Source organism: Saccopteryx bilineata, chromosome 6 (genome assembly GCF_036850765.1).
Source record: "Saccopteryx bilineata isolate mSacBil1 chromosome 6, mSacBil1_pri_phased_curated, whole genome shotgun sequence".
NCBI classification, from domain to species: Eukaryota; Metazoa; Chordata; class Mammalia; order Chiroptera; family Emballonuridae; genus Saccopteryx; species Saccopteryx bilineata.
In genome coordinates, this window is record NC_089495.1 from 184,518,034 (window position 1) to 184,542,017 (window position 23,984).

At 33.7% G+C, this 23,984-nt stretch overlaps 1 protein-coding gene across 1 annotated transcript in view; it reads left to right on the forward strand.

Moving 5' to 3' along the window:
• The first annotated feature begins 1,763 nt into the window (after window positions 1-1,763).
• The window catches only part of SYCP2 (synaptonemal complex protein 2), a 102,748-nt gene continuing 80,527 nt past the window's right edge, over window positions 1,764-23,984 (forward strand). The window contains 13 exon segments of the mRNA XM_066235658.1: window positions 1,764-1,787; window positions 3,604-3,747; window positions 4,994-5,122; window positions 6,285-6,389; window positions 6,665-6,689; window positions 8,807-8,892; window positions 9,531-9,616; window positions 10,261-10,295; window positions 11,147-11,289; window positions 11,370-11,422; window positions 12,206-12,251; window positions 12,781-12,876; window positions 22,547-22,607. Of these exon segments, the coding sequence (XP_066091755.1) occupies window positions 1,764-1,787; window positions 3,604-3,747; window positions 4,994-5,122; window positions 6,285-6,389; window positions 6,665-6,689; window positions 8,807-8,892; window positions 9,531-9,616; window positions 10,261-10,295; window positions 11,147-11,289; window positions 11,370-11,422; window positions 12,206-12,251; window positions 12,781-12,876; window positions 22,547-22,607 (1,033 nt within the window).

The following is a 23,984-nucleotide window of genomic DNA, read 5'->3' on the forward strand; positions in this document are numbered from 1 at the left end:
AATGTATTAAAACTTGTTTTATGGCATATCCTGGAGAATGTTTTACAGTTTATGAATTTTAGTACAGTATGTACTCTGCTCCTGTTGGATAAAATGGTCTACATATGTCTGTTAGGTCCATCTGGTCTAATGTGTATTTATACTTTAATTTTATTTAGAAAATTAAATTTAATGGGGTGACATTAGTCAAAAAGAGTACATAGGTTTCAGATAAACACTTCTATAGCATTTGAACTGTTGATTATGTTGTATAATAATGTGTAGTTTAAGTCTTTCAGCAAATGTTATTCTATACTTTTCATAGTTTCTATTGTTTGCTATCAGTTTTATTGATGGTACTTAAAAGTAATCTTTGCTTTTTACTTTCTGGCATCTTTTAATATTTTTGTCTTTGATTTTCAGCAGTTTTCTGTGGTGTACTTGGGTATTTTTTTCTTTTTCCTGCTGGGGTTCATAGGGCTTTTTGAATATATAGTTTGATGTCCTTTATGGTTTTGGGAAATTTTCAGTTATTTCTTAGGTATTGCTTTTGCCCATTCACTATCTCCTATCATGGGATTCCAGTTACACATATATAGGGCTTTATAATTTATCCTTTATGTTATTGCTCTTTTAATACCCTAACATATTTTTGTGTCTGCTTTCTTCTGGGTATTTTTTTTTCTGATTAACCAATTTTTATTTCATCTGTGTCTAATCTGCAATTTAAATCCATCCACTTTGTTCTTGACTTAATTTTGTTATTGACTATTTTTGTTTCTAGAATTATTTGGTTATTTTTCAATATTTCTTTTCCCCCCCTTTTATCACTACCCCTACTCAGTTTCCAGTTCTCTGCAAAAATTTTTAGTTTGTTTAATAATCTTTATGTACACAGTACTTACACTTAGTTTAAAATATTTGTCTAATAACTGTCCCATCTGGAGATCCTGTGAGTCTGTTTTATTACCACTTAATAAGTTCATTCAAGTCTTTGAATTGCATGTAAGTGTGTATTGCTTTGGTTGCATACTGTAGGTTTTAACATGTACACAAGTTCTTAGGCATTTAAATACTTTGTCATTTCCACCTTTTTGTAGCTTATGGACTATTTAAATGGATATATTTTAGTTTCTAACTATGATATATAGGAAATCTGAGGCTACTTTTGTAGCTGATTCTAAAATTTTTTAAGTGAGAGATGGGGAGATTAGATTCCTGCATGCGCCCGGACAGAGATCCACCCAGCAACCCCTGTGTAGTGTCAATGCTTGAATCAACTGAGCTATCCTCAACATCTGAAGCTGACGCTTGGTCCAGCTGAGCTAATCTCAGTGCCCTAGTGGATGCTTGAACCAGTCAAGCGACTGGCTGCTAGAGGGGAAGAGAGAGAAGGGGCAGAGAGAGGGGAAGAGAAGCAGATGGTCACTTTTCATGTGTGTCCTAACTTGGGATCGAACCTGGGATGTCTGCACATTGGGCTGACACTCTATCCAATTGAGCCAACCGGCTAAGGCCTTTTTTATTTTTTTAATGTTTATTGAGTTTAGTGATAGAGGAAGGCAGAGACAGACAGCCATATCAATCTTTCCCTTTATGTGCCCTGACTGGGAATCGAACCTGCATCCTCTGTGCTTCAGGGCAATGCTCTAACCAACTGAGCTATCTGGCCAGAGCTGGGGTTTTTAAACTGTAAATATGTAGAACAGATTGTAAGATACAGAAAGTATATGTTTTCTTTTATAGGTGTTTGTTTTGACCTGCCATTTTAAAATTAAGTCAAAATGCCAATAAGACCTGATCTCCAGGTATGTATGTATTCCTGGATCAAAGAAATGTATTTTATTTTATTTCCTAAAATTACTTTTTGTTTATTTATAGGTTTTAAGTGCTATAGTTTTAGGAAAGACAAGTTTTCTTTGTTTATGACATGGTCAAAGGTAGAATAATTTAAATTAAAATTTTATTTCATTTTTTTCAATAGATTTGTTTTCAAAATTATATTAAAAATATTTAAAGTATAGATGCTAATTATTTATGTATATATATATCTTTTACATTGAAAAAATCATGCACTGATTCATGTATAAAACTTATGCCTGGACATATTATATGAAGGTTTAAGTTGTAAGATGCATCTGGGTAGACTACATTTTATTTAACTTCTATGCAGTTCATCCCCAAGTCTGGTGATCTGATTGTAGTATGAAAAGTCCTTATTAATGATGTTTACATTACTACTAGGGATGACAGATTTTATAAAGGTTATACAGTCATGTGTTGCTTGATGATATGGATGCTTTCTGAGAAATGTGTTATTAGGCAATTCTATCATTGTGTGAACATTGTAGTACACTTAAACAAATATAGATGAAACAGCCTATTATACACTTAGGCTGTATGATATATAGCCTGTTCCTCCTTGGCTGCAAACCTGTACAGCATGCTACTGTGCTGAATACTTAAGGCAATTATAACACAATAGTAGGCAATTATAACACAATAGTATTTGTATATCTAAACATAGAAAATATAGAGTAAAAATATGGTATAAAAGATGGAAAATGTTATAGCTCTATAAGGCAGTTACTATGAATGGAGCATGAAGGAATTGAAGTTGCAATGAGTAAATGAGTAAGGAGTGAGTGAATGTGAAGACCTACGACATCACTGTACACACTAATGTATACTTTTTAAACACTGTACACTTAGGCTAATCTAAACTTGTAAAACAACATAAGATTAAATCAAACACAAGAGAAAATGATGTGTTGAGAAACAGTAAATAGAAGATGTATGAGGCTGCTGCAAGCCTAATGGCATACTGTTTTATAGCAGACGTCTATAAGTAGAAAGAGTACACTTTAAAATAATGATAAAAATTATAGTGTTGTAAATACATAAACTAGTAACAGTCATTTATTATCATTATCAAGTACTATGTACTGTACATAATTTTATGTGCTATACTTTTATATGACTGACAGTGGTAGTAGATTTGTTTACACCAGCATTGCCCCAAACATGTGAATAATGGGTTGTGATTGAAGTTACAAAGGCTATGATGTCAATAGGCAATAGGAACATTTTAGCTCCATTATAACCTTATAGGACCACCATCATGTATGTGGTCTGTGGTTGACCCAAACCTCATTATGTGGCACATAATTATACATATGTAATATAATAAGTTAGATGTATGTATGTAATGCTTAAGTCATATTAGTTGGTATAGTTTCTAAATAGTGCTTTTTTTTTTTTACTATTTAAATCTCTTTAAGAAGTTGATAGTTATGTTAAGGTTTTAGCCACGGTATTATGGATTATTTATTATAAAGTTTATTGTACTACTTTCATTAACAGGTATTTGGTTATGACTTTCCAAATTAAGGCATGAAGTGGAAAATTAGTGCAATATGTTTTTTCCTATGTAGAATCTGACCAAAGAAATTTTATCTAAGTACATTACTCAATTTAAGAGTGGGCAGTTTTTTTAAAAAGTGAATTGATATTGTATAAAATCTTGAATTTTCATGTAAAAATAGTTCTCAAATTTCTAGCTTGCATAAGGTGATTAATTTTGGTTTTGATTCAATATATGTGCCATTCACTGTACTTCTCTAGCAGTTGGAAAAATGCATTGATGATGCTTTAAGAAAAAATGATTTCAAACCTTTGAAAACACTTTTACAAATTGATATTTGTGAAGATGTGAAGATTAAATGCAGCAAACAGTTTTTCCACAAATTGGATAATCTTATATGCAGGGTAAATATTTATTTTGTTGAAATGATTGTTGAAATTATTAGATAGCAATCTACTTTCCAGGAAGAAGCATTCCATTGGAAGAAATGAATAAAAAGGCTTTGGTAAGCTTGCTTATGCTTATCTAAATAAATCCTTACTTCACAACTCTTTTTTTTATTTGACGAGCTCCAAATAACATTTTGGAGCATTTTCTAAATAAAATATAAAAATAGCTGTTTTACAGAGTTACCATTGGGGAAAAATAGTGTACCTGTTTGAATAACTTAATCTATTTTTAAAGAGTTATATTGACTTTATTGGGGTGACACAGTGAATACAATTATATAGGTTTCAGGTGCCCAGTTTTACAATATATCATCTATATATTGCATTGTGTGTTCACTGCCTCAAGTCACTTGATCTATTTTTAAGAAACCTATCAGCATATTCTTCATGTTATATGGACGATGCTTGTTGCTTCCAAATAAAAAATAATTATCCAAAACCATGGACTTGATTTATTATATGTAAGGCAGTTTTTTTTGTTTCTTTTTTCATTTTTTTTTTACAGAGACAGAGAGAGAGAGTCAGAGAGAGGGATAGATAGGGACAGACAGACAGGAACGGAGAGAGATGAGAAGCATCAATCATCAGTTTTTTGTTGTAGCACTTTAGTTGTTCATTGATTGCTTTCTCATATGTGCCTTGACCGTGGGGCTACAGCAGATCGTCGAGTAACCCCTTGCTCAAGCCAGTGACCTTGGGTCCAAGCTGGTGAGCTTTGCTCAAACCAGATGAGCCCGCGTTCAAGCTGGCAACCTTGGGGTCTCGAACCTGGGTCCTCCGCATCCTAGTCTGACGCTCTATCCACTGCACCTCTGCCTGGTCAGGCTGTAAGGCAGTTTTATATGTGAGAAAATGTGATTATTGACAATCTTTGCTGGTATTTGATATTTTCATTGGCTCTAAAAGATTGAGTAAAAATTTCTTGTATCTTAGATACATGGAGCTTTTTAGAATGGAAGGTAACTGATTCATTGCATCATAGTTAAAAAGTCTCTTGAATTTATACAGATCTGCATTTTTGTACTGAGTTTGTCATCCCTGGCTTTAGGCAAGTTGCTTTTTCAAAACCACATTTTTGTTCTTTGTCCTGGGAGATTATCATAATGGCTAACTTTCAGGATTTGTGAGGATTACAAAGCATAATGCCAATTCCATACTGTTTTGTGTTAACAGATGTTTAAATGTATACTTTTCATTTCAGGAACTTAATAAAAAAGATATCCAAACTGTTTCACTCGTTCTGGTTTCTTTTGGAAGATGTGGCAGAAATATCAGAATATTGGGGCAAGCTGGACTTCTAACTTTGATAAAACAAGGACTAGTTCAAAAGATAAGTATAGAATATGTAATATTTATATTAGGGAAATATGATGAAAAGGTATGCTTTCTAACAAAAAAAATGATTTAAACTATTGAAAAACAAATTTGGGACTTTATATAAAACTTTGAAATATTTTTATAACCCATAGTATATGTTACAAAGATAAAGATCACAAGGGAACTATACACAGGCTCTTTTGTAACCTTAAATTCACATGATTACCAGAATCCCTAGAACCTTTACTTGCTTTATTTTCTCTTAAGCTCATCTTAATTACTATCAGACTATACTTTTTTTTAAATTAAGTGAGAGGTGGGGAGGCAGAGAGACAGATTCCCGCATGTGACCCCACCAGGATCCACCCAGCAAACCCCCTACCAGGGGCTCTGCCCATCTGGGGCTGCTGCTCTGTTGTCTGGCAACCGAGCTATTTTAGCACCTGAAGCAAGGCCATGGAGCCATCCTCAGTGCCTGAGGCCAGCTTGCTCAAACCATTCGAGCCATGGCTGCAGGAGATGAAGAGAGAGAGAAAGAAAGAGAGAAGGAGGAGGGGTGGAGAAGCAGATGGTTGCTTCTCCTGTGTACCCTGACTAGGAATCAAACCCAGGACTTCCACATGCAGGTCTGACCCCTTACTGCTGAGCCAACTGGCCAGGGCCAGACTATAATTTTTCAAATGTATTGTCAGCCAGCCATGCTAGAATGTAGGATATTTTTGTTTTGTTCATTACTGTATACCCAGTGCCAACAAGAGTGTCTGAGATGTAGTTTACATTCAAGTATCTGAATTAATAAAAATTAAAAATACCAAAAAATTTCAAATAGTAACAATGCCAAAATAATCTAAATGTGATTAATTTATTTTCATTTATTATATGAAAGTACTTGAACTAGGAATTTGCAGGGTGAAATAAAGGTCTTTTGCCTGGAATTAGGGTTTAACTTCATCCGTTGCCTTTCAAAGTGGTGAAAATAAAGTGAGTTACCAAAAATTAAAAACACACAATGTGTGAAAGCATAAATTTATATTTATATAATACTAGAATTTTTATTTTTATTGACTGTTCCTAGGATTACTATTTATACAAATGCTAAATTACTATATATATTAAATTATAAGTACATTCTCAAAATTTAATTCAAATTAACTAGTATATACATTTTCCTTTACATGGTTGCCTGGTTTGAAAAATCCAAGGAGATAATTCTGAGTCGAGGACATTCAAAAGATGAAGCTGTTACAAATATGATAGAAGACTTATTTGATCTTTTGATGGTAAAACCACATTGATTAACTGATGTTATAAAGCATGTGCTTATTTAAAAAAAATTGTGTTCTATATACCCTGTGCCTAAAAGTAACTAATAGATTGATTAGTGTCTTGGTTGGATTAACCTTTTAGGATTGTATAAAACATTTATCTTGAGTAATATAATAAAATAAGTAGTTAATACATAAAAGTTAAATAGTGTGGTGAGTTCAAATGTAATCTGATACTTTATTACTATTTATGGTGGTTTAAATTATAAATATTATCATTTACTTTTCAGGTCATATATGACGTCAATGATGAAGGTATAATAAAGATTTTATTTCTATGGAACAATAATTTGCAGTTAAGAGTTTCAGTATAATTTTGTAGTTCTCATAGTATTTTCCTAATAGGAATTCATTATCTAATTCAATGATCAACAAACTTTTTTTGTAAAAGGCTAGATAGTAAATATTTTAGGTTTTGTGGGTGAAGGAAAAAAATTGAGGATAATATGTAGGTACTTAGGTAACAAGAAAGAAAACAATTTTTCACAAGTGTTTTATTGATGCAATTCAAAAATTCAAAACATAATTGAGTACAGTGTTTTTTGTAATACAAGTACACTAATGAGAATAGCACTTTTTTCGTGGAGATGACATTTCACTTAGGTTCAAAGTTAGCTTTTGCTGTTGTCAAAATTGATTACAAATGTTCATTTGTTAGTGCTTATCTGTAACAAGATTTTATGTATATTGCATTAGAAAATGTCTTTTCATGCAGATAATGACAAATACTGATATCAATTTATAAGCATGATTTTTAATTGAGCATATTTATCACTTGGAAAGCATTTTTAGAATTATATTGGGTTCTTTTTTTAATATTTGTCTTTTAGAATGTCACTACATTGTAAATTGATCATTTTCAATTGAAGAGTAGGTTGAAGCTCCTAAATTGCACAATTAAATGAATTTTGACATGGTAATTTTCTCTTGCACTTACATCAATGTCCATAAATGCTGCTGGACCTGTAGTTAGAACTTGAAAAAAAAATACCCCCTATAAATTTGTGTAGGTATGGCGATGTCACTTGTTTTAACTTTTGGCAACCCAGGAAATACAGAAAGCAGTTTGTCATTACTTGTGATTAAGATAACTTTAGTTTCATTGAAATGACTTTACTGAAGTATAAGTTTCTTAAACAGCATGATTTGCCTTGTAATTTTGGGTTGAATTCATTAAGAAACATTATAAATTCTACAGCCCAAACTATTCACCAAAGTCATTCACTGGTAACTGATGATGGCTAAATTCATGATATTAAATGACATTTACCTTGATGATGCTGGTTCAATATTACATGATAGATTTAAATATTTCCACAGAGTACTTGTTAATGAATAATATAGCCATACAGGAATGGGTTGTGGGTTGCCAGCCCTTGAATTAATGTAACAAAATTTTTAATAGTTCACTGAGAATGTAGAGCATGTTACAACTCTTTATTTTCCATATGGTTAGTCGGTGTCTTGTGCCAGGCAGTCAGTCCAAGTTATTTTACCTTTATGTTGCTTGAGGAAGAATTTCCTAGGATTGGTAATTGAGGCTGATGAATTATTTGTAAATAAAAGAACAGCTGCTATTTGCAGCCTTCAAATCCAGAAGGTTAAAGATCAATTGCCATTTATTTCAGTAGTAGTTAATGCTACTTTTTCATTGATTTTTTTGCAATTAGCATAAGAATCTAGTTTGAATTCTTACATTTTTATGAGAGAAAACAGTCTTAACTCACCGGTGATTATACAGTGATCCAACATGATTTTTTTAAAGTAAATTATTATACCTTTTCCCCTTATTGAGTGATTTTTCTTTTCAATGGGGTTGCTTTGGAAGGTTCTGCAGTTTTGCCATTATTTAAAATTATTTTCAAAATTTGCATTATGATATAGCATGTGGAAAATTCCTTTGAATATATTTAGTATTGATAAAGCCTAGTCTTTTGAGAATAGGGTTGACTTTTTAGAAATAGCTCAAGATATTTAGATCTTCATGAGGTTGACAGGTATTAATGACAGTTATGTAATTTAGTATGACTATTAATGAGGCCAGTTTCTAAAAACCTCAATAGAGAAGTTTCCACTTTTGAATTATACTATTTATTTCTTTCAAAAAAGTGCCTTATGTACCTGAAAGGAGAAGCTGGATTTGGATTCCTTTGCCAGAATTAAGATCAATCACATCTGTTGAATAGTTTTTTCAAAGTCACCATGGCTAGTTAGAAGCAGAACGAGGACTGAATTTTATGCTTCAGGCCAGTCAAGTGGGCCTTCTTCTAAACTGAACTAGTACTTCCTTTACATTAACTTATATAAGTAAAGATTGTCATTTAAAAGAATTCAAAATACATATTTATCAATAATTTAATACTTTTATTCAGGTAAAAGGCAAATAGTGGCAAGTTTTGTACCTCAAATTTGTGCCCTGGTTATTGACTCAAGAGTGAATATTTGTATTCAGCAGGAGGTAAAGTCATTTGTTAGATTTTCCTTTGAAACTTAAAAATGAGAAAGTAAAGAATATTTGGTAGTAATTTATGAAACTGAATAATCATTTTATCTTGGCACTAAGTTATTTATCATGTAGTATAGATCTAATGTCTTAATTCATTGCCTGACATGAATATGTTATCTAAATATTTATTGAAAATGTATAAGCATATGGGTTTATGTATATACGTATAACTCATATGAAAAGAAATTATACCACATACATATTAGAAGTTTATAAGTATTTAAATGCTAAAAATAACCTGTAGTAGTGTGTGGATGTATATACATTTATATAACCATAAGAGCAAATATTAATAAGGAAATATTTTTACTTTCCTAGTTCTTAAAATGATAAACATATTTCATATTGCAAAGAGTATTACTGCTTTAAATACAGAAATCATGGTATATTCTTTTTTTTGATATTCAATGTTTTATGTTTTTTTGTAGTTACTATTTTATACTTTATAGTCTTTCTTCTACTGTTCTCCATTCCCTGCATAAAATACTATGATTAAGAAAAAATAGGCTTCCAAGTTTATGTACCTAGAATATTTTTGTTTCACTGAATACAAATATTAATGGATTGTCTTTTATTTTTTTCTTTTCTAGATTCTAAAAAAAATGAATGCTATGCTTGACAAAATGCCTCAAGATGCCAGGAAAATACTTTTTAACCAAGAAATGTTAATTCTCATGTAATAATTTATACTGCTTTAATTAGTGATTCAAGTCAAGAATTTAAAGGATGTTTTATAAGGCATTAAAGCAACCACGAGTAGAGTGTCGGCCTAGCATGCGGACGACCCGGGTTCGATTCCCGGCCAGGGCACACAGGAGAAGCGCCCATTTGCTTCTCCACCCCTCCACCGCCCTTTCCTCTCTGTCTCTCTCTTCCCCTCCCGCAGCCAAGGCTCCATTGGAGCAAAGATGGCCCGGGCGCTGGGGATGGCTCTGTGGCCTCTGCCCCAGGCGCTAGAGTGGCTCTGGTCGCAACATGGCGACGCCCAGGATGGGCAGAGCATCGCCCCCTGGTGGGCAGAGCATCGCCCCTGGTGGGCGTGCTGGGTGGATCCCGGTCGGGCGCATGCGGGAGTCTGTCTGACTGTCTCTCCCTGTTTCCAGCTTCAGAAAAATGAAAAAAAAAAAAAAAGCAACCATGAGTTACATTAACAATTAAAACTGATAAAATTGTAGTTTTCTAATACAATTTATGGTTATATTTTCTGCAACAGTGTGTGATACCAATTATAAATTTTATTGAAGTTCTCCTTTCCAAATATATGGGTTTTCTGTTTAATTGATACTAGCCTAGTATATAATTTGTTATTTTGATTCACAGGAATAGTATGGGAGAAAGGATTTTAAATGCTGGAGGTAGGTTTTTTTTTCCAAAATGTTTATATTTGAAATTATTATAAATATATTAGTAGAAAGTATCTTTTTAGTCATAATATATTAATATTTTAATTTAGTGAGATTATGTGAGGGAATTATAGACTGACTGTACAGTCAAATAACTTTAATTCAATAAGTAATTACTTTAATAAGTAATTAAATGGTAATATTTGTGGGACTGAAATAATTCAGCATGACAATAGTTTTAATATCATTTCATTATTATGAGTAATAATTAAATTATTATAAATAATTAAATTTGCCAATAGATTTTAATTACTTATGCTAAGAATTCCTCAAATGGTATTTCAGTAAGTTAAGAGGTAAAATATTTTTGGGATTGATATATTTATTCTTAAACAATGTATTTATTAACAACTCAAATTTTCTTTCCTAAGTTTTATGTTAGAAACTTTTGATGTAGTGATTTGCATATAAAATAAACCCCTGGTTTATAGTACTTTGGAATAACTTGAAACATCATATTACATAAAGGAATACAGATTCTGTGATTTATAGACTATATTGTATGAGTTATTTTACAATTTACAACTCTAATAATGAAAGGCATAGTTGTTGAAATATTTAGGAGTTTCTTTTAAATATCCTTTTTAAAACCTTTTCACTCCTTCTTTAATAAATTTGTTGTGTTATTTGGGCTGTATTCATTCCTATAATGATGAGCTAGTTCTAATTCATATGAAGAAAAATGGCAGAAGATGAGTAAATTACACTAATATTTTTTGATATTCCTTATTCTGATACCTTATATTGATTTTTATACAATTTTAATTTTCATAATTCTAAATAACACATTAATTTTTTTCAAGATTATGACTTACAAGTAGGTATTGTAGAAGCTTTATGTAGAATGACGACAGAAAGACAAAGACGAGAACTGGTGTGTCACTGGTTTTCAATGGATTTTATTGCTAATGCATTTAAAGGAATTAAAGACTCGGAATTTGAAACAGTAAGTAGTATAAAAGTAACAAATTAACACTATTTTTTGAAAATTACTATACTTTTAAAAGGTCTCTTTTTTTAAATTAGGATTGCAGGATGTTTCTCAACCTTGTAAATGGCATGCTTGGAGACAAGAGAAGGTACAATTTAATGCAGATTATTTAATCTCAGAAATGAACATGTAAGGATAGGTGATATAAATTTTTATCACTTTGATAACGACAGAACAGTATTTGCAGTGCCTGGCACCTTATAGATGCTCAGGACACATTGGATCACTGAGTGAGTTTACATTTACTTTATTTACTATGGAAAGAAAGAGTGAGGGGTTGTTAAGTGCAAGGAGTCATACTGTTTGGATTTGAATCATAAATTTCTCTCTCCCTGTTCTAACATTGGACAGATTATATATAACCGTACTTTCCTCTGCTTTCTCATATGTAAAATAAGAATACTGATGATGCCTACTTAGTATGTTTGTTGTGAAGATTAAATAAGTATACAATAGTACTTATAATTTTATTTGACTAAGGAAGTATTCACTGAATTTAGCCACTTTTATTAGAAGTATTATTCACTTCTTTTCCCATTTAAGTCCTCTGGGAACTTTCATTATATTAATAGTGTAGGTAAAGTAGGAATCTCTGCTAGAGTTGACAGTATGAAATATAATATGGTGCAATCACTGTAGTCAGAATGGTAGGTTGAGTAGTATCCTCAAAGTAATATGCTTTTTATATAGAAACAAATTTCCATTAAACTTTTAAAAAAAGTAATAAAGAAAGATATATGATTTTATTAAAATTGTATGGCCATTGCCTGATTTTTTTTTTGACCCTAGACATGATTTCTATGACTGGTCAAGCTTATGCTGTGAAGGTTTATTAACTTCTTTTTTTTCCACCTCAAACTTTTTATTTCAGGGTCTTTACATTTCCTTGTTTATCAGCATTTCTTGATAAATATAAGGTAAGTTTTAAATTTAACATATGTTTTAGTTATTGGATGAATTTTGATGCAAGGGTCAAGTGAATTACAGATTACAAATTGACGAGAACAATCAAAATAGTTATATTAGATCAAAAATACAACTGGTCTGGTAGTCTATAACTAAGAGATATTTTATAGCATGACATATTTGTAACCAAAGATATATGAAATATAAAGGCTGTATTTCAAATATTCTTCTGTTTCCTTAATCAAATCCATTATTGATTTATCATCCATGGATATAATATTAAAACTAATACTTTCAACCTTTATTTTCACTTGTAATATTTGTGATTGCTTGGAACTAGCTAATTTCTGTGTATAATGCTAAGCTCTTTTTTTATTCCCAAATTGATTTAAATGCAATAGTTATCGTCTCTACTCACCTTCCTGCTATAATCTTTTCAAAAGAAAAGAAAACTCAACCATGAATATTACATGATCATAATTCTCTGTTGTCACTTTTAAAAGCATAGGATATATTAGTTTTATATGTTTATTTTATTAGCTGCAAATACCATCAGATGAAAAACTTGAGGAATTTTGGATAGATTTTAATCTTGGAAGCCAGACTCTATCATTCTACATTGCTGGAGATAATGATGTAAGTGTTACTCCCTGTGTACTATTTTATATGTATGTATATGTGTATATAAACTATCAATTCAAGAATGTAGGTTTTGTATATTTTTCTAGCTATTTTAAGATATCTGTAATTTTGATTAGCATGTTAATGTATCAAACTAATTAGACATGAAAATTTTCTGATGTTTTATTGCATCAGAAAAATTAATGTTAAAATTTAATACTAGTTTTGTAACACATTTATCAGATAGAAGTTATATGTTGATATCAGATAAAATTTAACATTCATATGAATAAAGTGAAATGAACCTAGAAAAAAGTTACTGAAATACAGAGGCGCCAGAAATAACATCAATACATACTGACAAGTGGTCTCCTTCATTCATATAATCTTCTGTTTGAAAATATTGAGGAGTTGGTTTTTTTTAAAATTTATTTATTAAATTTAATGCAGTGACATTGATAAATCAGGGTACATATGTTGAGAGAAAACATCTCTAGATTATGTTGACATTTGATTGTGCTGTATACCCTTCCCCCAAAGCTAAATTGTCTTCTGTCACCTTCTATCTGGTTTTCTTTGTGCCCCTCCCCTCCCCCAACCCCTCTCTCCTTCTTCACCCCATCCCCCCTCCCCCACCCCCCACCCCTGTTGCCATCACATTCTTGTTCATGTCTCTGAGTCTCATTTTTATGTCCCTTCTATGTATGGAGTCATATAGTTCTTAGTTTTTTTCTGATTTACTTATTTCACTCCGCATAATGTTATCAAGGTACATCCATGTTATTGTAAGTGATCCGATATCATCATTTCTAATGGCTGAGTAGTATTCCATAGTATATATGTACCAAAGCTTTTTAATCCACTCGTCCTCTGACGGACACTTGGGCTGTTTCCAGATCTTCGCTATTATGAACAATGCTGCCATAAACATGGGGTTGCATTTCTCCTTTTGGAGCCGTTCTATGGTGTCCTTGGGGTATATTCCTAAAAGTGGGATAGCTAGGTCAAAAGGCAGTTCGATTTTCAGATTTTTGAGGAATCTCCATACTGTTTTCCACAGTGGCTGCACCAGTCTGCATTCCCACCAGCAGTGCAGGAGGGTTCCCTTTTTTCCCCATCCTCGCCAGCACTTATTCTGTGTTGTTTTGTTGATGAGCGCCATTCTGACTGGTGTGAGGTGATATCTCATTGAGGTTTTAATTTGCATTTCTCTAATGATTAGTGATGTTGAGCATTTTTTCATATGCCTATTGGCCATCTGTATGTCCTCTTTGGAGAAGTGTCTATTCATCTCTTTTGCCCATTTTGGGATTGGATTGTTTGTCTTCTTGGTGTTGAGATTTACAAGTTCTTTATAAATTTTGGTTATAACCCCTTATCAGACGTATTGTCAAATATGTTCTCCCTTTGTGTAGTTTGTCTTTTTATTCTGTTCTTGTTGTCTTTAGCTGTGCAAAAGCTTTTTAGTTTGATATAGTCCCATTTGTTTATCCTGTCTTTTATTTCACTTCCCTGTGGAGATAAGTCAGCAAATATATTGCTCCGAGAGATGTCCGAGAGCTTATTGCCTATGTTTTCTTCTAAGATGCTTATGGTTTCAAGGCCTACATTTAAGTCTTTTATCCATTTTGAGTTTATTTTTGTGAGTGGTGTAAGCTGGTGATCTAGTTTCATTTTTTTGCAGGTAGCTGTCCAATTTTCCCAACACCATTTGTTAAAGAGGCTGTCTTTACTCCATTGTATTTCCTTACCTCCTTTGTCAAATATCAGTTGTCCATAGAACTGTGGGTTTATTTCTGGGTTCTCTGTTCTGTTCCATTGATCTATATGCCTGTTCTTATGCCAGTACCAGGCTGTTTTGAGTACAATGGCCTTGTAGTATAACTTGATATCAGGAAGTGTGATACCTCCCACTTTATTCTTCTTTTTTAAGATTGCTGAGGCTATTCGTGTTCTCTTTTGGTTCCATATAAATTTTTGGAATATGTGGTTCATATCTTTGAAGTATGTCATTGGTATTTTAATTGGTATTGCATTGAGTTTATAGATTGCTTTGGGTAATATAGACATTTTAATGATGTTTATTCTTCCTAACCATGAGCACGGTATATGCTTCCACTTGTTTGTATCTTCCTTGATTTCTTTTATCAATGCTTTGTAATTTTCCGAGTACAAGTCTTTAGTCTCCTTGGTTAAGTTTATTCCTAGGTACTTTATTTTTTTGGTTGTAATTGTGAAGGGGATTGTTTCCTTAATTTCTCTTTCTGACTGTTCATTGTTGGTGTATAAAAATGCCTCTGATTTCTGAGTATTGATTTTATATCCCGCCACTTTGCTGAATTCATTTATCAGGTCCAGTAGCTTTTTGACTGAGACTTTAGGGTTTTCTATATACAATATCATATCATCTGCAAATAATGATAGTTTTACTTCTTCTTTCCAACTTGAATGCCTTTTATTTCTTCTTCTTGTCTGATTGCTGTGGCTAGGACTTCCAGGACCATGTTAAATAAGAGTGGTGAAAGGGGGCACCCCTGCCTTGTTCCTGATCTTAAGGGTATTGCTTTTAATTTTTGCCCATTGAGTATGATGTTGGCTGTGGGTTTCTCATAGATGGCTTTTATCATGTTGAGGTATGTTCCCTGTATTCCCACTTTGCTGAGAGTTTTGATCATGAATGGGTGCTGGATTTTATCAAATGCTTTTTCTGCATCTATTGAAATTATCATATGGTTTTTCTCCTTCTTTTTGTTTATGTGATGAATCACATTGATTGATTTATGAATACTGTACCAGCCTTGCCTCCTCAGAATAAATCCCACTTGATCATGGTGTATGATTTTTTCCATATATTGTTGGATCCGGTTTGCTAATATTTTGTTGAGGATTTTAGCATCTATATTTATCAGAGATATTGGCCTATGATTTTCTTTCTTTGTGTTGTCTTTGCCTGGTTTTGGAATCAGAATTATGCTCGCCTCATAAAAGGAGCTTGGAAGTCTTTCTTCCTCTTGAATTTTTTGAAATAGTTTGAGAAGGATAGGAGTTAGTTCTTCTTTGAATATTTGGTAGAATTCTTTTGTGAAGCCATCAGGCCCCGGACTTTTCTTTGTTGGGAGTGTTTTGATAACTGTTTCGATCCCATTTGTTGTAATCGGTCTGTTTAGGTTTTTTGATTCTTCCAGATTGATTTTTGGAAGATTGTATGTTTCAAGGAATTTGTCCATTTTATCTAGGTTGTCTAGTTTTTTGGCATACAATTCTTCATAGTATTTTCTTACAATATTTTGTATTTCTGTTGTGTCAGTTGTTATTTCTCCTCTCTCATTTCTAATTTTATTTATTTGAGTCCTCTCTCTCTTTTTCTTGGTGAGTCTAGTTAAAGGTTCATCAATCTTGTTTACCTTTTCAAAGAACCAGCTCCTAGTTTCATGGATCCTCTGTATTGTTTCTTTAGCCTCTATGTCATTTATTTCTGCTCTGACCTTTATTATTTCCTTCCTTCTACTACATTTGGGCTTACTTGCTGTTATTTTTCTAATTCTTTTAGATGCAGGGTTAAGTTGTTTATTTGAGCTTTTTCTAGCTTCTGAAAGTGTGCTTGTAGTGCTATGCACTTCCCTCTCAGCACTGCTTTCGCTGTGTTCCATAAATTTTGAGTTGTTTTATGCTCATTGTCATTCGTTTCTAGGAAATTTTTTATTTCTTCTTTGATCTCATTCTTAATCCATTCGTTATTTTAACAACCTGCTATTTAGTTTCCATGTGTTTGAGAATTTTTGAGCTTTTTTCTTGTGATTCATTTCTAGTTTCATGCCATTGTGATTGGAGAAAGTGCTTGATATGATTTCAGTCTTCTTAAATTTGTTGAGAGCACTTTTGTGCCCTAACATGTGGTCTATCCTAGAGAATGTACCATGAGCACTTGAAAAGAATGTATATTCTGCTGCTTTAGGGTGAAAGGTTCTGAAGATATCTATTAAATCGAGTTGATCTAGTGTTTCCAATAAGTCTGCTGTTTCTTTGTTAATTTTCTTTCTTGAGGATCTATCTAGTGATGTTAGTGGGGTATTGAAATCCCCTACTATTATAATATTGCTGTTGATCTCACCCTTTAAATCCATCAAAGTCTGCTTTATATATTTGGGTGCTCCTATATTAGGTGCATAGATATTTATAATAGTTATATCTTCCTGTTGGATTACTCCCTTTATCATTATGTAGTGGCCTTCTTTATCTCTTACTATATCCTTTGTTTTAAAGTCCAATTTGTCTGATGTAAGTATTGCTACCCCAGCTTTTTTTTCATTTCTGTTTGCATGAAATGTTTTTTTCCATCCTTTTACCTTCAATCTATATGTGTCTTTTGTTCTAAGGTGTGTCTCTTATAGATAGCATATGTATGGGTCCTGTTTTCTTATCCATGCAGCTACCCTATGTCTTTTGATTGGATCATTTAATCCATTTACATTTAAGGTTATTATTGATATGTAGTTGTTTATTGCCATTTTCTTCTTTAATGGTGTATTCCTTTTTTGCTATATTCTTTTCCCACTTTGATCTGTTTACAACAGGCCCCTTAACATTTCCTGCAGCATTGGTTTGGTTGTAATGAATTCCTTGAGTTGTTTTTTGTCTGGGAAGCTTTTTATTTCTCCTTCGATTTTAAACGATAGCCTTGCTGGATAAAGTAGTCTTGGTTGTAGGTTCTTGTTCTGCATTACTTTGAATATTTCTTGCCATTCCCTCTGGCCTCAAGTGTTTCTGTTGAGAAGTCGGATGTCATCCTTATGGGGGCTTCTTTGTAGGTGATAACTTTTTTTTCTCTTGCAGCTTTTAATATTTTCTCTTTATCGCTTAACTTTGGTATTTTAATTATGATGTGTCTTGGTGTAGGTTTCTTTGGGTTTCTCTTTAATGGAGTCCTCTGTGCTTCTTGGACTTGTGAGAGTTTCTTTTGCATTAATTTAGGGAAGTTTTCAGCTATGATATGATTGAACAAAGTCTCTATCCTTTGTTCTTTTTCTTCTTCTTCAGGAACCCCTATGATGAGGATGTTATTTCTCTTCATGTTGTCACAGAGCTCTCTCAGAGTTTCCTCTGACTTTTTTTGTCTCTTTTTTCTTCTCTCCTTTCATGCCTTCATTCCAGTTGTCCTCTAACTCGCTGATTCGATCCTCTGCTCTATCTATCCTGTTTTTAATTTCTTCCATTGTGGTCTTTATTTCTGATATTGTATTTGTCATCTCCGACTGATTCTTTTTTATACTTGCTATTTCTTTATTTAGGTAATCATAATGACCATCCATTGTTGTTCTAAGATCCCTAAGCATCCTTACAATCATTATTTTGAACTCCGCATCTGGAAGTTTGATTATTTCCATATCACTCAGTTCATCTCTTGAAGGTGTCTCTTGTGGTTTCATTTGGATTGCACTTCTTTGTCTTCTCATCACCTGTTTTTGGGTGTTTTATTTGTAGAGTTGGTTGAGTCTAGGCTTGGTGTTGTCTGCCTCTAGTTTTCAGTTGTGTTATTTCTAGGTCTTCTTGGGTTGGTATCAGCTGATCTGTAATCCACTTTTGGACTTGGGCAGCTTTGAAGTCTTGATTTGTTTGTTTTCTTAACAGGTGATAGTCTTGTTTACTGATCTCAGCAGGGGGCTTTCTTGAAACTGTATCCAGGAATGGGATGGGTGTAACCTGAGACTCTGAAGGCCTCTTTAGCCAGCTAACATCACTGGGGGCAGGGTGTTTTCTTAACTTCAGTAGGGGGAGGTGTATCTCAGATCTCCATGGAGACCTGAGTTACTGCCCCTCCTCCCCACTTCTTGTTTTCAGCTGTGTCTTGTTGCGCTGATTGGAGCTGGATAGATGTCTGGAGATCTCTGATCCGGAAGCACTTCAGCTCTGTTTTGTGAAAGGTTCAGTCCCTCCCCCAGCTATGGCCGCCTCCAGCACAGATGAGTCAGCTTTTTTAGTTCGTTTCCTGCATTCCTTAGCCCCTCACAGTCTGTCCTTCTCCCTGTCCTTTCCACTTGGGAGATAAGCTGGTCTTTTCAACACACCTCGCTCCCTGGTCACCAGGCAAGTGGCTGTGAGCAGTAGTTTCTGCTCTTTTCCCTGTGTGAGATCCCCTCTGGGCTCTCAGCCTCACCCCCCCCTCCATTCCTGTAAGCAGAGGAGATTCAGGCGCTCCCTACCAGGATTGTTCTGGCTTTTTCTTTGCTCCTTGGTTTTTGAGCGCTGTTCTTGCAGTTCAGAGTTGGTTTTTCATGCTGATTTTTCCTAAATTGATTTGTATTCCAGTTTGGTGGGGAGAGCTGGGCGTCTGTGCGTCCACCTACTCCGCTGTCATCTTTTTCCCCCGAAGAGTTGGTTTTTATATGGTAGTATTTGAAAGTAAATTTTAGATTTTTACCTTCTGTGCTATAGTGTAGCTATGATTAAACCCTTCAATCAGGTGGTATGTTTTCTACTGACCTCTTTTTAACCTGAGGAATATTCTTGAGCCTTTGTTTCCAAATAGCTACCACTTAGTACTTGATACATTGGGATACTTCTAGCTCAAACTGTATAATCGCTTTGCCCAAATCTGAGTAAGAGTTGATCTGCATTTACTCATCTAATTGTAGTACCTGATATAATGAAGTTCAGTCCTTCTGATTGATTTCTTGTAAAACCCTGCTTTTTGTTCCAGTTTAGCTCTTAGAGATGAACATTAATCAAATGTTTCTTGGCCCTGGCTGGGTATCTCCTTGGTTAGAGCACCATCCCAGTATGCTGAGGTTGTGGGTTTGATCCCTGGTCAGGGTACATAGATAAACAGGGTGGCAATAGCCACAGGGACAAGTGGGGGTGGAGTTAAAGTGAGGAGGGCAAAGTGGGGGGGGAATGGGGGCAAAAAGAGACTTTGCTTGGGGCCGAGGGTGCAGGATGCAGTGTGTACATGGTGTTATATTGAGTTGTACACTTGAAATGTGTATGATTTGGCAGACCATGTCATCCCAATAAATTAAAAATAAATTTTAAAAAACCCTTCTTTTGTCTCTTCATCATGGTATAATATGAGGGTTTTTATGTTCTTTTCTGACACCTCAGACCATGCCCATTTCTGGTCTTTCTTCTTGCTGCTACTTCTGCTTAGAAACCTTCCTCCAGATCTTTGTAACTTAGTCCTTTCCCATTTAGATCTCAGCACAGGGTTGTTCTCTGGTAACTCAATTTAAAGTAGCTGCCCAGTCACATCTTAACATATTGTCCTTTTCTATTTTCTTACAGTAGTTATTTCTACTTACAATCATTCTGTTTATTTATTGTTTGTTGTTTATTTTCACCCATTGAATGTAAGATTTATAAAATCAGGGAGCTATCTTTCTCATTTAGACCTATCCATATTTATTATAAGAGTGAATAAATAGTGCAAAGGAGAGTGGAAAGAAATAAGACAGTGTGAAGCCAAAGAAAGATTATAAGTAGGAGGTAACCTCAATTCAGTGAATATTAAGAACTATGCTAGATCTAGATAAAGGCTAAGCACCAAGGACCATATTCATGTGAAGAGTCTCCTAGTAGGGACAATAGGTTAAAGTGGGACAAGACCAGAAGCAGTTAGACTTGGCAATCATCCAGGTGAGAAATCATGGTAACATGGTTTTGGAAAGTTTCAGTGAGGATGGATGGATTCCAGAAAAACTTGAGAGGAGATAGAAGCAGATTTGGTGATTTGTTTGTAGTAAAAAGAGGAAGGACTAATAAAACTTGGGTAACTGGATGGTTGACAATGTTGTCACAGAATACATTTTGTAGGGGAAAGATGATGAGATCCTCTTTGAGTATTTTGATTTGGAGATACTCATGGGATATTTACTTGGGGATATTTGGTAGGCAGTTGGATATACAGGTCTAAGTTCAGGTAAGAGAACTGAGACATAGTAGAGATTTAAAAGCTATCTTTATATACATGATAAATAAAATGAGATTTAATGAATGCCTAGATGACAGAACTGTGAACAAAACAAATTTATACAGGTTAGGTAGAAGAGACTCTGGCCTGAAGGATACTTGAAGAATCAGCCAAAAGAGACCAAATTAAAAGGCTATCATGTTTATGCAAAGCAAGGGCACAGTGTTTACATGAGAGGAAAGGATTGACACTCAAAAAATGTTAACTAAAATAAAGACTGGTGATCAATGAAAAAACAGTTTCATTTAAGAGACAAGGATTTATGCAATCCAGGAAAGCTGGAATATATAGAGCAAGTAAAACATCAAGTTAACGGAAAGAACACAGTAATAGCTAAAGTGTGATGTGGATTTAAAGGAAAGGTTTTTGTTAGGTACTTTATTTTAAGGATAAGAGCTTTTTAAAATTGATGACTGGATGATAGTTTGAATAAAAAATTGATGCCGAGAGGAAGAGAGTGTAATGGAGGGAGAATAGGGGTGAAGGTGAAATAAATGGGCACAATATATTGGTAACTATTAAAGCTAGGTAACACATATTTTGGTTTGTTATGATTTCTACTTTAAAAAAATCTGTTTGAAAATTTACATAATGAAGAAAAATTTAAGGAAGGCAGTGAACCAGGAGCCTTATACATAAGGAAGACTTATTTGAAGTTAGGAGATGATAACAACCAGTAGGTACTGGTGTACAGAGTAGATCACCTGGCGTTGGCCTCGAGGGAGCATGAAAATAGAAAGATGCTCAAAGCATTGGGAAGGGATGAGTCTAACTCTTTCCTCTTGATCCTGAGCTTTTGAGATATGAGAGAGTTAGCCCCTTAACTGAAGAGGGCTATAATGGTAGTGTTGCTATCAGAGGATAGACTGGTTTCAATTAAGGGGAAAGTCTATAGAATGAGAATGAGTTGTCCTTAAATAACTAAATGATTGGATCTATTTTTCTCACAAGATTGCTGGAAGTTTTTAGGATCCTCTCTTTTAGGAATGGTATCTAATGTTTACTATGATTTTTTTGTGAATTCAATATTTAGTTATACAAGTTTTCAATGAAAATAGTTGGAAGAGAAAAAACATTTTAGATTTATTATTAATGTACATTCTATGTTTGAATCTAAGGCAAGCAATATGTGGGAATTGAATGTATATGATTTCACAAAACATTTCAAAGGAAGAAATGACAGGATTTGGTAAAAAAGTTTAAAAAGGGTATCTTCAGATAAATAATGGACATTCATTTTTTGTTAAGAATAAGAAACTACAAAATTAATATTATTTCCTTTTAAGAGTGAACAAATATACATTTCCTGAATGTTTTAAACATAAATGGATGTTGTATCTTATTGATTCTATTAATAGATGCAGGAAAGGCATTCGGTAAGATACAACATCCATTTATGGTTAAAATACTCAATAAAATGGGTATAGAAAGAAAGTTCCTCAACATAATAAAGACCATATATGACAAACCATCAGCCAATATCATCCTAAATGGTGAAAAACTGAAGGCTTTTCCTCTAAAATCAAGAGTGAACAAATAAAGTAAATGTGACATGAATAATGTATTATGCAGTCAACTGATGGGGCAAGAAATGTGTTATATCAACTGCTTACTTGGTAATAGGTAACCTTTATTGTTTGTATCACTGAAAAATGGTGTCTAAAGAAGCTTAAAAACAGGAATAAATTATATTATGATCAAAATCTGTTTTTAAATGTTAAGGATCATCAGTGGGAAGCAGTCACTGTGCCTGAGGAAGAAGTACAGATATACAGCATTGAAGGTATTAATCTTATTTTCTATAATTCTGTGCTTGATTCTTGTCATACAGTGTAGACATATGCTCTCTGGGAAAACAAAACAGGCTAATGAAAGCAAAGTCATCAATTTTATTATGTTGATTTTAATAAATTTGATAGTTACATTTTCCCGTCCTATAATCTCCCAGATCACTCCTGTATTTATTTCCCTCCCTGTCTAGCCTAAAACCCATGAACAATCACTTCCTTGTCAATATGTTGAAGGCTCTTACCCCTCCAGCCTATTAGCTTGATTAGGTCCAAACATCTAATTTATGCACTCATACAACTAGAATTGTGTAACACTATCTGGACAAAAATCATACAACTTGGCAGACTGGTATCACTACAAATTCAGGTTTCAGGACATGTTAGTCATTTCAATGGGCATGTAGTGGTGTATGATGATAGTTGTTATTTGTATTTTCTTATGACCAGTGCTGTTGAGCACTTTTTCATGTGTTTAGTGGCCATTCATGTATCTTCCTTTGTAAAATATTTGTTTAAATATTTTGTCCCTTTTTACTAGACTGTCTTCTTTTATTAAGTTTTTGAGTTTGTACATATACCGAATACCAATTCTTTGACAGATATATATATGTTCCATGAGTATTTTTCTCCCAGCCTGTCTCTTGCTTTTTTATTTTCTTAATGGTTATTATAAAGTGATCATATTTTGCCTATGATAAAATTCTTTGCTCTGTAATCTACTTTATGTAATATTAATAAACCCTTCCTGCTTTGTGTTGGTTAGTTATGGCATAGTATATATTTTCTTATGTTTTTAATTTATTTGTATGTTTGTGTGTGTATTTAAGGATCTTTTGTACATATAGAGTGGGTTTCTTATAGACGTCATATACTGGGTCTTGTTTTTTAAAAATGTAACTTGTAATTTTTAAATGTAATTATTGATATACTTTAAATTTACCATCTTGCTCTTGTTTTTATTACCTGCCATTCCACCTGCCATATTTTCTTTTCTTTTTTTCTTCCTTCATATTGATTTTTTAAAATGATTTCATTGGCCTGACCAGGAGGTGGCACAGTGGGTAGAGCGTCGGACTGGGATGCGGAGGACCCAGGTTCGAGACCTTGAGGTTACCAGCTTGAGCGCAGGCTCATCTGGCTTGGACCCAACCCAAGGTCGCTGGCTCGAGCAAGGGGTTACTCGGTCTACTGAAGGCCCGCAGTCAAAGCACATATGAGAAAGCAATCAATGAACAACTAAGGTGTCGCAATGAAAAACTGATGATTGATGCTTCTCATCTCTCTCCATTCCTGTCTGTCCCTATCTATCCCTCTCTCTGACTCTCTCTCTGTCTCTGGGGAAAAAAATTAATAAAATAAAATGATTTCAT